Source organism: Micrasema longulum, unplaced genomic scaffold (genome assembly GCF_059751315.1).
Source record: "Micrasema longulum isolate JH-2025_06_02 unplaced genomic scaffold, ASM5975131v1 h1tg001703l, whole genome shotgun sequence".
Taxonomy (NCBI): Eukaryota; Metazoa; Arthropoda; class Insecta; order Trichoptera; family Brachycentridae; genus Micrasema; species Micrasema longulum.
This window is the reverse complement of record NW_028278881.1, coordinates 56,327-72,609: the sequence shown is the minus strand read 5'-3', so window position 1 is coordinate 72,609 and position 16,283 is coordinate 56,327. Positions and strand designations below refer to the sequence as shown.

The 16,283-nt window shown below is 34.9% G+C and overlaps 1 protein-coding gene across 1 annotated transcript; it reads left to right on the top strand.

The window, feature by feature from the left end:
* Positions 1 to 783: 783 nt before the first annotated feature.
* LOC148274276 (uncharacterized) lies at positions 784 to 14,772 on the top strand. Its single transcript, XM_088237352.1, has 5 exons — positions 784 to 1,143; positions 6,798 to 7,022; positions 8,044 to 8,204; positions 11,383 to 11,628; positions 12,610 to 14,772. The coding sequence occupies exons 2-5, from the start codon at positions 6,813 to 6,815 to the stop codon at positions 14,210 to 14,212; spliced, it is 2,220 nt and encodes a 739-aa protein (XP_088093478.1). The 5' UTR covers positions 784 to 1,143; positions 6,798 to 6,812; the 3' UTR covers positions 14,213 to 14,772.
* The last annotated feature ends 1,511 nt before the right edge of the window (positions 14,773 to 16,283 follow it).

Genomic DNA, 16,283 nt, shown 5'->3' with positions numbered 1-16,283 from the left:
ATAATATTGTGATAGAGATAAGATATTAGTGAAGAGTGACAATTACGAACTGCATTGGTTAAGGACCTAGATCTGTAAGTATTTTTCTTTGTCTCATGTTTGTAACTAGTTCTAAGATTATTTCCATGTTCTAGCTTAATAAACATAGGTACATAAAACATTCAAGCTTTTTAAATTATCTTCCAATTTACTCGTTTTCAGATTAGATTTAAGTTTTCTTTATTTTCTTTTGGGCTTTAAATTCATTTAGTTTTAATTAGGATTATATTATCATGATGGGGGATAAAAAGGGGAACAGATGGCGAAGTAACTTTTTATTCCACATACCCGATGAGGCACCAGGAAGACGCGATCTTCCAAATTCATATCAAGTTTCCGTTCGGCGGATGTTCCCGCTTTCTCTCAGTTAGCGGAGAGACGGACAGCTTCCGTCTATTCATACGTGCGAACGCGGAACTTGATTTTTCACAGCCTCCGAGATGATCAAATCTCATCTTAAATTTTCTCTCACCACCACTCTATCTCAATACCGAAACAACCCCATAAAAAAATTTTTTTTTTTCATATTATTTTACCCCCCCGTGATAAGCAGAGTTTGCGGAGACAAAATTGAAACAATTTAAATTTTGTTTTGCATTGGGTTAAAATGATATCATATATTTTAAATGAGTCCCAGAAATTGAATCTCGAATAGTTGAGGGAATTAATTTATGAATTTGGAATATTTTATTTTTCATAACATCTGTAATAATTATTTGACTAGCCCCTCGTTTGTTGTACTTCAGTTGACAATTGCCACAAAATTCCAGATGAATCGCATGCAGGAGCTCAGTATACTGATTTCAATGCGATTGTAAAATGGCTGAATCCGTCAAGAAATGTCGGTAATAATTCATTTTGTGGTGTTTTGTATATTCTAACATGTGTTACAAATATGATCTAAATTGCAAGTCTATACCAGTGTTAACGTGAACTATCGTTTCGTGTTTAAATACATTACCTGTTCACGGCCCCATCCCAAGTTCGCAGAATTGTCATTCATATTCCCATTCGTGTGCAGTGTGCATTCACTCAGTTCTCACTATCGACTTCTTGGCGAGCAGAAAAACAACATATTGATTCTGGGATGATCAAACAAATCTGGTAAATTTGCAACTTTTAAAATAGTGCTTTTAGTTTACGGTATTATTATTAAATGGTAGCAAACATTGTTCCCAATAGTTACAATAATATGTAATCTGATTTCCATCTGTCATATCATAAGCTTAGTCATTATTATTTTAATACGTTTTTACAATATACCGAATGTTTTTTCTGTATTTGTAATAGTAAATGCCATAATATTATTATGATTTTAAGTGAGTGTTTATGAAATGAAAAATTTCAACATTTTGAGATAAATTGTATCGTTTTATAAAGTGCTGTTTTTCTAAATTTTATAGTAATTTTACTATGCAAGGGACCATCTGTAATTTTCAAAAATGTTCAGGATCGCTGGAATAAGACTCAATTTCAAGACTTTAATCAAGAAACGCAAATATTTTGGTGTTACTTTTCAATAATAAATTACCGTTCTAAATGATGATGTTTTTTCTTTATTTGTATTTACTAAAATATTTATTAAAACTTTTGAAAACAAAAATAACTTTAAAAAAAATACAGATGGTCCCTTCTGCTATCTGACTACCGACATATGAGGCAACATTGTATGTACGAGGATAAGGTGAAAAGTTCTCAGCCTGACAATGAAAGACTGCGATTTTCAGTTAAAAAATGATTTTATTTTTCTACATAATCTCCCTTGACTTCAACACACTTAGTCCAGCATTTTTCCAACATCATTATTCCTTCTCAGAGGTGAGAGTCTGGAAGGCTGTGAAAATATTGATCTATGGCCCTCTCAACTTCTTCATTAGATGCGAAGCGCTTCCCAGAAATAAATTTCTTCAAGTTTGGGAACAGATAGAAGTCTGAGGGTACCAAATCAGAAGAATGAGGGGGGATGGTCGAACAAATCGTATCCCACAGTTTTCCCATTGCCAATGCACCCTTGTGTGCAGGTGCGTTGTCCTGGTAAAATATTTTTTTTTTCTTCTTCAAGCCAGGCCTCTTCTCGCGAATTTTGGCATCCAGCTGGTCAAGAAGGTTGGAGTAATATTCGCCTGTAATTGTTCTGCCTTTTTCAATGTAATCAGTTAACAGGATCCCCTTGGCATCCCAAAACACGCTGGCTATTCCGGCAGATGTGATAGACTTTGCTTTTTTTGGTGTTAAACTACCGGCTTCCACCCACTGCTTGGACTGCTGTTTCATTTCTGGCGTGTATTGGTGGATCCATGTATCATCCATGGTGACAAATCGTCGCAAAAAATCAGTTGGATCCTTATTGAATCGGTCCAAACATTGCTGCAAAAGTCGTTTGTGCATTTGCTTTTGATCGGCATTTAGTAAATGCGGCACCCATCTCGCGCAGAGCTTTCGCATCCTTAATTCTTTGTGCAAGATATTTCGGACCCTTTCTTCCGATATCCCTACAGCCTCAGCTATCTCACTCACCTTTACTCGCCTATCGTCCAACACGATATCATGCACCTTTTCGATGGTTTCCAATGTGGTGGTGGTGGTTTTTGGCCGTCCTTCACGTGGGTCATCTTCGAGGGACGTGGGACTACGTTTAAATTCAGCTGCCCACTTTTTAACGGTTGATATGAAAGGAGCGGAGTCCCCGTAAACTCTTGTCAACTTCGAATAAATTTCCTTAGGGGTTAATCCATCCAAAACGAAGAATTTTATGACTGCACGATATTCAAGTTTATCCATTTTAATGAAAAACACGCAAGACATCCACTGCAAAATTTCGTGTAAGCATACTACTTGAGAGAACAAATTGAAACTTGTCATACGAACTAATGACACGTGTACTCAAGCAGGCAAAATAAATTTTTGCTGATTGCAACGCTATCTCTGGGTCAGGCCGAGAACTTTTCACCTTACCCTCGTATGTATTATAAAATAAATATATGAATATGGAAAAAATCTTTTACATATTGTCGGTGTAGCGCAAGAAGTCATTAAGTAAAAAATTCTTGTTTTTCAGCAAATTGCTTCCAAAGTTTCTATGCCTCTATAAAATACATACAATGACTTTTTTCATCCGCATAACAACTGCTCCACGGCAAAAATCGTGTTGACGACTTCATATTCTGATAGTAAAAATTAACCCATAATGACTTCTAACTCGGTTTAACCCAAAATGATACTTAATAACTTCTTGGGCTACACTGACGATATGACGGTGGGTGCCATAGTAATTGCACACTAAATCTAACAGTCAAAATAAAGTAAACGTAATAATTTATCTCTTCAAATAAATGCATTACATTTATTTATTTTTGACCATCAGATTTAGAATGTCCACATAGGCACTTTGAAGTTGATGTATACTCCATTAGTGAGAAGCTAGTTAGATTTAAAAATCCCTTTCCTCACCTAATGGTGCATAGGGCACTGCATTGGTACACCAATCGCAGTGTATCTTGATAATTTTTATTACGTGAAGGTAAGATGATCAGTCTTACTCTTCAGGTACCAGTCCAGGGACTAAGAAATATTCTGGCGTGAAAATATCCTTTTTAAATAAATATTTCATATCAACCATGTCGAGAATCGAACCCGAGACCTCTTGCATGATAGGCAAACGCGCTGACCATTTCACCACGGGGCCGGCAACTTAGATTACAACTCGATAATATTGAGTCCTTACTACAATTGTCACCAAAATTCTCTGGAAAGAGTCCAAATTTTTTTTAATGTACATAATTTTTAAACTTGGAATTAGTTGTGAACTATTGAATTATGATTTTTTATTAAAAACATTAAATTTGTTAAAATTTATTCAAAATTGTAAATTCAATATGGGGTTGCTCAAAACTGTTATCTGTCATCAATTTCAGGGTGCCTGGAAGAATGACTAAACAGGTGCCATCATTATGTAGTAACAATTCTTGGACAGTGTATACTTGTAATGCCGTATTGAACAGACTCCATGAACTCTTCAATAGTTATTCCCACGTATCGGATATATTTAATGTAGGGTATTATTCCTATAGAAACCCATTGAACTTTTTCAAAGATGGTGAATGGTAATTAAACCTTTCGTATAATTATTATATGAAACAGTAACTTCATGATTTTCGTGTTATATTAATATAAAAATATTTTATTATTCAATTAGATTTTTTAATTTAAAAAAAAATTGTTTCAAACTTCTACTGAATATATAATTTTAAGGTTTAATTTTTGTTTTCTAAATCTTAGGTCAAAAGACGTGCCGTTTGTGCTTCAAATATAAAGTTTATATTTGAAGCACAAACTTTGTGGTTATTTATTTTATTTATGTTGTTATATAATTTTAAGATTTAATTTTTGTTTTCTAAATTTAGGGTCAAAAGATATGTATGTTAATATAAAGTTTATATTTGAAGCACTAACTTTGTGGTTATTCATTATAATAAAATAAATAAAACAACCTTGTTTTTAACCAATTAGTGGTTTGAAACTGGTCAGTAGAAAAAATATAAATAAGTGGTTAAAAACAAAGTTGTTTTGTATTTATTTTATTATAATGAATACCAAGTTAGTGCTTCAAATATAAATTTTAAATTATTTGATCATTCGCACAACTTTATTCTTATCGTTCTATTATGATTAAGATAAATCAGTCACTGACATCAGCAACAAAAACTGATCTTACTATAAAATTCACTTGTTAATACCAAAACCGTTTTTTCTTTTTACCATTGATGCGCTTAATGTGCAAATAACACATTAATAATAATCAAACTTTAAAATGTTTAAAGGAAAATAATAATGGTCGTGGATTCAATAAGCTCACCACTATCCAATCATTAGAATTAAAATAATAAGTAAATATCATCTTCGTATCTAAGCTGCAATTCTCATGATTTTATTTATATCTATTTTAAAAACATTTTTATACTTTTTTTATTATCATACTACATGAGAAAAAAGTCTAAAACATGATTTATGAGCCCTCCTTTCTAAGATTACCCGTTCTAAAGAAGACTGTGCAGTGTACAAAATTTTATTTACAAATATACTTGATAAAATATTAAACATTATAATTTATTGCTCCTTCGAGGATTCTGTGTCATGAAGACTCTATGTCTTATTCCTAGTTTTGTTTTTAGAATGTTGAGTGATCACTGTGTTCTCTGTGTGTGTAGCATATAAATAATCACACCAAATGTTTTAGCAGTATGTAATTTTTTTAACATTATCTTCAGTTGATATTATTTGATAAGATAAAATGAATATTCAGAATTCTGCAGTCAGTTTAAAATGAATTATTTTACGATTATAAGTATTATAATGCAAAGTATTTGGAGGGAATGTGAACCTTAACAATAAGTTTTCTTGAATTTATTATTAGAAATAATTATCAATTACTGTACAGTTACCTAAAAGCAATAAAACATTTCCATGATAAAATTGTGCGGCATTCTGCACAATTTTCATATTTTTGTTAGACAAATAACATAAGACTCTTATTCCTTCTGAATTCCACCCCTTAGGGAGTTATCAGGATTTAAATAAATCACAACAGAGAGGGATCCCACGTCAATAAAGGTTTCAGCTTTTATTTCACAAAAGTCAACAGAGATGGAAGAGGTGAGTAAAATAATGAATACCAGTGTGTATAGTGAGGTCATATGATATGTATAACCCGAAATCTTAAAAAAAAAGAAGAAACTTGTTAATTAAAAATATCAAAACAGTTTAGTAAAAAAAAATTGACAAAAAGCTTATACTTAGAGTTAAAACTTTGAATACAAAAGTTTGATTATTTTGTCAGTTGGTTTACTTTACCTGCAATGGGGTGAAATCGACACATCCTACGTACAACTGTGTAACTGAAAAAAGTAAATTGTACAGGAGAGCATTTTAAAGATTTAAAAAAAATAACTCGTGATATTTCGCTGTTCTTAAGTAGTTATGCTGTGAAATTTGGCATAACGCTTTGAATTGAGTTATTTATTAAGATAAAAAATAAATGTTCTTTCTGAGATCACTAGTTTTTGTTTTATCACACATACACACTTAAACTTTGCTACGTAACCTGTCATCAATACTGTAAGTCGCTGATACAGGCTTACTCAATGGGATTCATTGAAATGTTTCACGAGTATCTGCCTAGTTACATAGTTTTACTCTGTACTTCATTTGATATCTTACCTAAAATGTTCACTTACACAGCTTTTACCAAAAAATCCTAATTAAATACGGTCTTATATTTGTTTATGTATCGCTGTGACAACATTAATATTAGATAATTTTCATTATTTTGATAAGTATATCTGTGTTTTTCAATTTTTTCAAATTTTTGACCTGAGCCTGTGCGCTCTCTCTCTCTCTCGTTGTCCAAGGTAGAACTGAGCGACGGGCAGATCTCCGTCGCCCGCGCCGCGCCGCATTACCCCCGTGTAATAGTCTGTAGCTGGCACGTACTTAATTATTCCTCGGATTTTGTTTTAGATATATGCAGTTAAACATTTATTGTCATATAACCGTGGATGAGGCAGTTACACAGTTGTACGTAGGATGTGTCGAAATTATGTTTTCTCTTAAATTTAAAAGTTTATTTATACTCTGCACATTTCTACAGCTCGGTGAATTAGGGAATTCTACGACATTGTTATTTCGCAAAATGGTAGTCTTAGTTTTCTTTTACTTAACCATGTTATTTATTAAATATAGTTTTATTGCTTTGTTTTCAGACACCTAGTTTAAGTATGGAGAGTGTGGCGACAGGGGCAGCTCCGCCAACACTGGAGGAAGGAGAGGGGAAGGGGGATGGAGTTCCTCCCCCCACCCCGTCCCCTGGGGGCCGTAGCTCCCCCCCTCCGGACTGTGCAATCTGCCTGATGCAGTGCAAGAACAAGTCCTTCACAGATTCCTGTCTCCATCAATTTTGCTTTCACTGTCTGCTCACTTGGAGTAAGGTATGATCCGGTACACTTTATTATTTCTCAAATTATTGTAGATAAAGTTTTTTATAGGCTATAGTTATTATAATGTAAATTATTCCTTTATCTGTGTCTTGGCATCTTAAAAAATACTTGTCTGTGTGAAATAGAAACATAATATGTGTCGCAGCCGAATTGTCATTTTAGCTGGAATACATATTGACTAGCGAAATTAGGAAACAGGCTCCGTATTGTAAAAGGATAAGTCGGCGATTAGCTGTATTGCATTTTGGCTGAATGCTATACATGCCACAATGAATGGTATATTTTTTCATTCATTCCAGTCGACCGAACGATCAGCCATAAAGTTTATTATGTAAAAGAAGCTAGGTGCCATGGTTTCAGGTGAAAAACAGACATCCACTAAAAACTACTAGGAAAAGAAATTTGATTTGATGAATATAGCCAATGAATGAACCTTATTATTAAGAATAAAATACCTGAAGGTTAGGTTAGTTGTATTTCCTGCTAATTTCTGCAATCCGGCTGCTACATATTATGATATATTGAATATGTATTTTTATATTTGATTTAAATTAACATTCACACATCTTAGACATGAGTTCATGACTTTTTTTGTTTATTTCCAATATTTCTGTTTCTATCCTATTTTTTCTCCCTGTGTAAGAGTTGTATCATTTTATCTAACTTGTTTATTTCTCTAAAAATGTTTTAAAAGCTGTTACAATCAAATAAACAATCTTGGACAAGTATTCTCAACTTGACAGCTACTCTTGGGTGAAAAAAACAAAATCAAGTGAAGATATTATTAAATGAGTCCACTTCGTAGTGTAGTTCTAGGTTTGATTCCTAGTGAGGACGACACAAACTATTTATAGAAAAGTGGTTTTACACTGCAATTTTTCTCTGTTCCTGGACTGGCTGAAACGTAAGACTGATCACTTTCAATTGTGTTATCAATAAATTATCAAAATTGACTCCTTGCCAGTAATTTTGATTGACATCCTCAATCTAACTAAAAAAAATCTCATTTCAGATCAAACCAGAATGTCCTCTCTGTAAACAAACGTTTAAATCCATTATCCACAATGTGAAATCCAACCACCAGTATGAAGAATATCTTGTGGAGCCACCAGATCACCGAGCAGAAGACTTCTTGGAGGTGGATTACTACGAGACACCTCGCTTCCGTTACAGGTTACTTTATTACTGTGTTATTTCTCGCATATGGGTAGGCAGAGAGGATGTCTTATAATCCTAGCTTTTTCCACTTTTGTTCATTTTGCCAAACATACTCGCGTGTTCGACTATGTCAACTTCTTATCATTTGACCATACCATCTTAGTGACCATTCCTTAATATTTCCAATCCCAGGGTCCTGATTTCAACGGGAAGTTAACAGGGTTATCTTCAACTGCCTATAAAATAAAATTGTATTTTAAACATGAAAATGTGTATATTTGTTTAAAAATTTGCAGTATGTCGGTAACTTGTAGTCAAAGATGTTTCAAAAAAATGATTACAGTGATATTTAATTTTTCATTCATAAAATTCGCTCTTGCTTTATAAACAATTGAAGATAACTCTCTTACCTTCCTATTGTAATACAGGCCCAGATCTGGAATTACTTTGTAAATCTGTCATATAGGTAATGTAGGTTAGGGAAAAAGTAATTTCGTATTTTTCGCTTTATTTCAAAGCTTTATAAAAAGTGTTACAATCATCAGATTTAAGTCAAATATGCGCCGTTCTGTTTGATAACTTGTTGCCAACGAGAATCCAACTTCATAATGCCCCTCTAGTAGAAGTCCTTGCCCCTATTGGCAAAAAACTCGGACAACCAATTTTCACAGGCCTCTTTTGAGGCCAAATTTTTACCCCCAGGCGCGTTGGCCATAGACAGGAACAGGTAGTAGTCACTCGGTGCCAGGTCTGGACTATAGGGTGGATGCATAAGAACTTCCCATCCGAGCTCCCGGAGCTTCTGACGCATCATCAAAGATGTGTGCGGCCTGTCCTGATGAAACACAATCCCTCTCCTATTCACCAATGCTGGCCGCTTCTGTTCGGTCGCCAGCTTCTAAGTGTCAAGTTGTTTATAGTAGAGGGCGGAATTGAGTGTTTGGCCATAGGGGAGCAGCTCATAGAGTATTCCCTGCCAATTCCACCAAACACACAGCAACACTTTCAAGGCCATAAGTCCTGGCTTGGCCACGGTCTGGGCCGCTTCGTCGGTTTTCGACCACGATCTTTGTCGCTTGACATTGTCGTAAGTGACCCATTTTTTATCATCAGTCATCATCTGCTCCAGAAATTACTCTTAAAAGGGTTTAGTGAATCAATTCATGTTTATCAGCAGAGTAGTCAAAAGTTAATATCTATAGGCATCAAACATATACAAATTAAAAATTATTATTATTATGGATAACTTATATAGCGCCATTTTTGTAATATAATACATCAAGGGCGCTTTAAATTGTCTAATGAATTGACAGAACCAATACCTACATACAATCAACATATTAATTACATATCTCATTACGATCCCAGTACCGAATAGCAGCTTGGACCTGGAGTTCTACTGGTATTTTCCCACCTCGTTTGTGTCCTTCCAAATTGAGTTTTACTAAAGTAATTATAAGTCTCATATTTTCTTTTGAAAAACAGTATTCCATCTTGAACTCGTCCTAATAATCTTTAAACGGGTCGGATCTTTTTTTATACAATTTTCGTGCACGAGAAGGTCACATGAATTTGAAATTGTTAAAAATTGAAAAAAAAAAGACAAATAATCAATTATTACTGAAAAATATGACAGATATTACAGTGCATATTTTTGACAGATAAGCTGTTACGGCCACCAGATAACGACACCGCTTTCTCTTAGTTCACATCTCTAGACATCGTTAAGACGATCATCTTATTACACCCATCGCATCGCTGTATATTACGGCTGTTAGATAATGGCACCGCATTCCTAGGAAAATTATAGCTTAAGATATTGCATTTACTCTGCTTTTTAAGTTAGTTAAATTATTATTTTCAAAATACATATATTTTATTATCAATATTAATCATTTATTCTAATAGTATTTATGGAAAAAGAAAATTATTATTGGCAGCGATTGTATTTCACTTGAAAAATATCTACAAAGCGTGGCCAGCCCTTTTCCTAGTAAAATAAGAAACTAGCGGATTATAACTTATTTTTCCGCACATAAAAGTGACTTTATTTTATATCTTAAACATTTGAATACTATTTCAAAACTTTATTTTTTAAAAAAAGGGCTATTTTCCCTTGATAGAATACGGTTGACATTTATGACCACCAGTTTTTTTAATAAAATGAAATATAACCAGAAAAAATATAACTGGATTTTGCATAATTGGTTGGCTCGAACTGCAATGGATCGCTGTGATAGAATTGGAATAACCGTTGAATGACGATGTATAAATGTAAAGTCTGATGAAAATTATAATAATCCAAGTCCAATAATCTTGTTTAATTTTACACCGTTAACTGTAGTTTTCCCCCGCATGGACACAGACACTTCATACTCACTAATATCACTTCATTATTAATTCACCCATAAGGATTTATCAAATCTGTGTTTTGGTCTGGTATATTTAATTATCTAAAACATTATGCATTGCACGTGCACCTGCTAACTTAAATCAATAAGTAATTTAATATTCTTGCTTCTTTTACATTGTATTTATAGGAAAACATTCAATGTAAAACTTTTTAAAAAGGAGTGCAAGAGATATTAATAATTTGGATGGAAAAACTGGCCCATACTGATCACGCGTAGGCCACGCATTTCGTTTGTTTATTTGGAAGATCTTTTAAAAATGTATTCATTATAGTAACTATGGGTACGTTTTCGTGTCACTACTTTAAAAAATATTTTTCTCTAAAAGGCGTGTCTATTTATTATATGTCATGATAACCGCATTTGCTATAATTGTGTTGGTAATATGTAGGATAGTTACATTAAAATTCTTCCATATTTGCTAGAAATGTATAATGTCGCAAGTGCAGGTCCTAGACATAAACAATGCAATTGCTGCTTGCGGCACACGCTGGATATCCTTAGTAAATTACCATAAATGAATTTCTTGATTACTAATCAAAATCACTTTATGGCCTTTTTATAAAATTATAAAGTAATACTTAATAGTTCAAAAGAGCATTCACAAATATACAGTCAAAGGTACTATACGAAATTAGAATATTTCAGAAAGTTTGGTCAAGACAGCATAAAAACAAAAGAATAAAATGAGCGTGTTTTTCTCGGAATTTCCTTTCATGCAAATGTGTTGGTTATCAAGTCTCGTTTTTGTGCAATCTAAGAGAGGTAAAATGTTTTTTCAGGACCACGTTGACTCTGCACCGGCACGAGGGTCTCGCCCTGGAGCGCCTGCTTCTGCGCTACCCCATCGTGCCGCTGGGCGCTCTGCCCACCAGCTTGCCGCCCCCCCCGCCGCCTCCGCCGCCGCGCCACTCCCGCCGCCCGCGCCCCTCCATGTTCCGCCAGTCGGTGTACCGTAACAACCTGTGGGCGTGCCCCTTGCCCGACGTCACCGGCCGCCGCAGGGAATGCTCACCCGAGTTTTACAGGTCACTATTCTTATTTCCGGATCATACAAATCGGGCAGATCATTCTTCTTCTTTTGCCGCTCCTACTGCTCCCACTATCCTGGGCCAGTCTTATCAGCGCTTATGCATCTGACACATCGAACCACTGTCTTTCTGTGCCATGATGCCGTTTTCTGTCCCATACCCCGCCTGCCCTCTATCTTTTCTTCCATAATAAGTTAGAGAAGGGCATACTTCTCATTGTGGAATATATGACCAAAGTATGAGGTTTTTCTTCTTTTGACAGTGGTCAGTAACTCCCTCTCTTTGTTCATAATGCTTAAAATCGCTTCATTGGAGACGCAATCAGTCCATGAAATTCGAAGCATTCTTCTGCACAACCAAAGTTTAAAGGCCTCAATTTTGTTAATCGTTGAGACTTTGAGAGTCCAACCCTCCACTTCATAGCTTTTATTGCTCTCCATCTTGTGCTCAGTCTCAGATCTCGGTTGCCCAAGAGTTTCTGCATTTTATAGAAGGTTGATCTCGCAATCTCAATTTTGGTCTTTATTTCTGAATCTGGATTCCGCTCGTCACTAAGCCAGCATCGTAAATATTTAAAATGGGTAACTTGTTTATATCCAACTACCGTCTATAGTGAGGCAGATCTTATTGCCTCTCCGTTTGCTGGCCACCATAGCTTTGGTTTTTAGAGTGTTCATTTTGAGTCCGAATTCCTTACCCGCATTATTTACCTTGTCGACAAGTTGCTGTAGATGATCAGCAGTATCAGCTATAATGGCAGTATCATCAGCGTGTATTATACAAAATAATAATATTACACAAAATAAGAACTTCATTAAAAAATAACACATACCACATCAATATAAAAAGAGCAAAGACAAACATTTACATTTAATGCTAATAATAAATAATTTATTCCTATAAAAAATATACAGTCTTTCTATTCTTTAGCTTCATTTATGGTAGATTTATGATTAATTTTATTATTTCCTTTTACAGGCACAACCCGGCACAAATTCACCGCCTCGTCCCATGGCTGACGAGAGAATTGGCTTACCTTATATCAGACTCCAACCGTGTACTTTCCAGAATACTAGAAACTCTCACAGTCATTCCGATTCTCACCACTGCATTTCGAGAATTAATACATCCCTACTTAAATATATATACCGACCACTTTATACACGAATTTTATTCCTTCGCAAGTTCTCCTTTCGATATGGTTGGTTACGATTGCGCTGTGCAATACCAAGCTGTAGACAGTAGAGTAACTGAAGTTTTGTCTAGTTCCGATGGAGAAAATAGCACAGATAGCGATATTGTTGTAGTGTCATCTGCTGGTCCCTCCCACGCCTTCCCCGTACCCTTCTCTGCTCCTCCCGAGCCTGGACCCTCGGCTCGCAGGCTGGGTGGTCTTAGTGACCCCGTTATTGCCATTGAGACGCTTTCTCACTCTGACACGGAAGATTCTTCTGACGAAGTAGTCATGGTGGGGTACATCAAGCCTCCCCATCAAAGGACTCCCGAAGTGGTAGACCTGATAGCCTCTGACAGTGACACAGTCATCATCGAAGAACCTGGTCAATCCACGGAAACAGTAGAGGAGCCCCCTACTCCTACTTCCTCCGGTCTTGTGAAAGTAAGCTTAAAGAGGAAGCACGATGGGAGTGAAGAAGATCGAGTCGATGGCAAGAGAGAAAGGCATACTCGCCCTTTATCTAGGCATAGCGCTTCTACAGAATGCACTGATCGCGATACAGATTGTTCCGATTCAGATTTTGAACCCAATAGTGATTCGGAGATCAGCGAAGATTCGAGCGCGAGTTCTGACTACGAGGTATCTGAAAGGAGGGCTTCTAATAAATCTAAGCAGGTTCTTGCCTCCAAAATACTGAAGGAATTAAAAAGAAATTCCTGGCGCAAACGTTTAGAGTCTGCGAAACTAGATGATAGTGACGGATCCCGATATGAATCAGAATATGAGGATTGTTCTTCACAAACCAGTTCCACTTCGCACAATTCTAGTAAAAGGAAATTACGTAAAAAATCTAGGCGTAAAAAACGCCCAGAGGTTGATACAGATTCTAATTCCTCGAGTTCTCTCAGCCAAAGACTTAAATTTGAAAGTCACTCAAAAAGCAAGGAAAGAATGATAACGAAAATTTTTGAAAACAAGCAATCTAAAAGTGCCAAAGGAAAAACAAGTTTATCCAATAAATCTAAGGCAAAAAACAAGTGCTTTGTAAAATCTTCAAACAGAAATATGGCAGAAACAACTGGACCATCCACCAGTAGGGGAGAATCATCCCGCCCCTCTGAGGCTGACACAGAGAACCCAGAGCACCCGTGGAAGCCCGAGGATGAAGCACAAGGTACCAGTAGCAACTTATTGGACATTATGGGCAAATCCATCTTGTCTTCTAACAATCCTGTGCTTTCCATCCACAGTGAGAGTTCACCTGCTCCGGGGTACAGCAATGATTTCCCCGATGATATTGTAGCATCCCTGTTAAATCAATTCGATGAAAACTTTTTTAATTGTGTGAATCCCAGACCCCTTAACTTAAGTGCAAATAAGGAAATAAATGACGAGTTTGGATGACAATCCGGTGCTTTATAATGAAAGACTTTCTTGCTCTAATTGAGTATGTTTACCATTTGTATCATATTGCGGGTTCAATTATCTTGTCCAGTGGTATAAACATGTTTTCTCTTTATACTGATAAAAGTTTTAACATTAGATTTGTGTCATCTTGCAAATACTCGTTTTGCCAAACTTAACAAGCCCGCAATGTAATGTAACACTTGTACTTCTCCATATTTTGTATGTACGTACATAATATAATACATAGTTGTATTGAATTTGTGGTGATAAGCTGCATTTTTAATAATTTATTGTGTCATTTCCAGTAATGTTTTGCTATTAGTTATTTTCAATAACTAAGCTAAAATAGTTAGTGCAACATACATAAACAGGAAATTAGTATTACAATCAATATGCCAACACTCTGAAAATATTTGTGAACAAATTAATAGACATAATATGTGTAGATATGAATGTACAACAGTTATTTCCACTCATACAAACCACCTACATAATATAAACTATTTGTATGTTACCTTTGATGCTGTAATATAGTTATGTGTACAATGGATTTGTAAAAAAAACTGAATTAATTATGATTTTTGCAAAATAATTTATTGTTTTGCCGTATTTGAAGTTATATTTTATTTTTACTTATATATATATGTAAATTATTTCAATATAAAGATAATTGAGTTAAAATTGACAAATTAGTTTTTTTATTTTTCCAAAATATTTGCCAAATATAATATATAAAATAATAAATCAGCGGGAAAAGCGTAAGTTGGGCATACGAATTTTGACTAACCTGGGCCCGTATTCTAATGGGAAGTTAAAATTAAGAGTTGATATTAAGTTTTCTGTATGAAAAATATATGTTTACAATTTCTAAACAGGTCAATTACAGGCTACCGACGAAAATACTTTGAATTTTCATACAAATATGCCCATTTTCGTACATAAATATCGATATTATTTTATACCGTCTCAATATGTGCCGATGAAGATAGCGTTTATAATCGTGGCCCTGATCCTGAATTATAATAAGAAAGGGATTTACAGATGTTTGACAATTTTCTTTTTTTTTCCTACGAGGAAACGTCATGATGTTTGTTTGTTTTTTGACCATGTTTTTGACAATTCACTTTCTTAAAAATGTGCATTTAATGCTAATGTGTGTAATTCTCATATAAAATGTCATACTTGTTGGTTACACAGTTGTAATTACATATTATTGACAAAATTACATACAAATTAATAGTATAATTTTTGTGGACAAGGTCTTAGTTTGTTTCATGTACCGATGATCAGTGGTACATTTCTTTCCTCTTCTTGTAATACGGATCATAGGATAATTATGGAGGTCAAAATAGTATGTTCAAGATTTAACTACTCATTGTAAACAGAACTCACTTTGACTCATCCAGCAAGACAAGTCTTTTTATTCTCATGCAACAAATCTTTCCATCATTTGCTTTAAGTGAAAATAATTCTGAAGACTTTTTAGAAATTCTTTAAAATTTCACATTTATTTACCATTCTAAATTTATTTTCAAATACATTTTATAGGCAAACTTTTAATTACAATTGATGGATTTACAAACACGCTGAAGGAATTAAAAAATACTTGTATTTTGTTGGATATCCTTCGTTTTTAAAACCGCTTTGAGTTCTCAAGGCATCAAGTGCACCAAGCATTGCAAATTTTTAGGCGTAAACACAAGGAACCAGGCCAGGATGATGGCTTCAATCAGCTCTTTCTTGTTGCTTGGATTTTTTTCAAGATACCATCGCTATCAGCCTTGACCATAGATTTTCTATCGAATTTAAACCTGGATATTGCCTGGCCAAGGCAGGACAGTTCTGTGGTGGTCACTGAACCACAGTGTGCAACTCCTGGCTGTATGGTGTGGCACTCCGTTCTTCTGAAAAATGCATTTTTTGATGCAAAAAAAAATTTAAGTGTTTTTTTACTATTGAATTTTATAGCAGTATTTTGAGTATGTCTAAATCTTCGTAGAAAACTATTTTAGGGAATATGGAAGTACAGGTTGGGTTGAAGTAGCCATATTTCACTACTACACTGTAA

Coding starts and splice junctions, on each gene's coding strand:
- LOC148274276 (XM_088237352.1), top strand. CDS start 6,813: ATGGAGAGTGTGGCGACAGGGGCAGCTCCGCCAACACTGGAGGAAGGA. Junction 8,205..11,382: donor ACACCTCGCTTCCGTTACAG/GTTACTTTATTA, acceptor ATGTTTTTTCAG/GACCACGTTGACTCTGCACC. Junction 11,629..12,609: donor TGCTCACCCGAGTTTTACAG/GTCACTATTCTT, acceptor TTCCTTTTACAG/GCACAACCCGGCACAAATTC.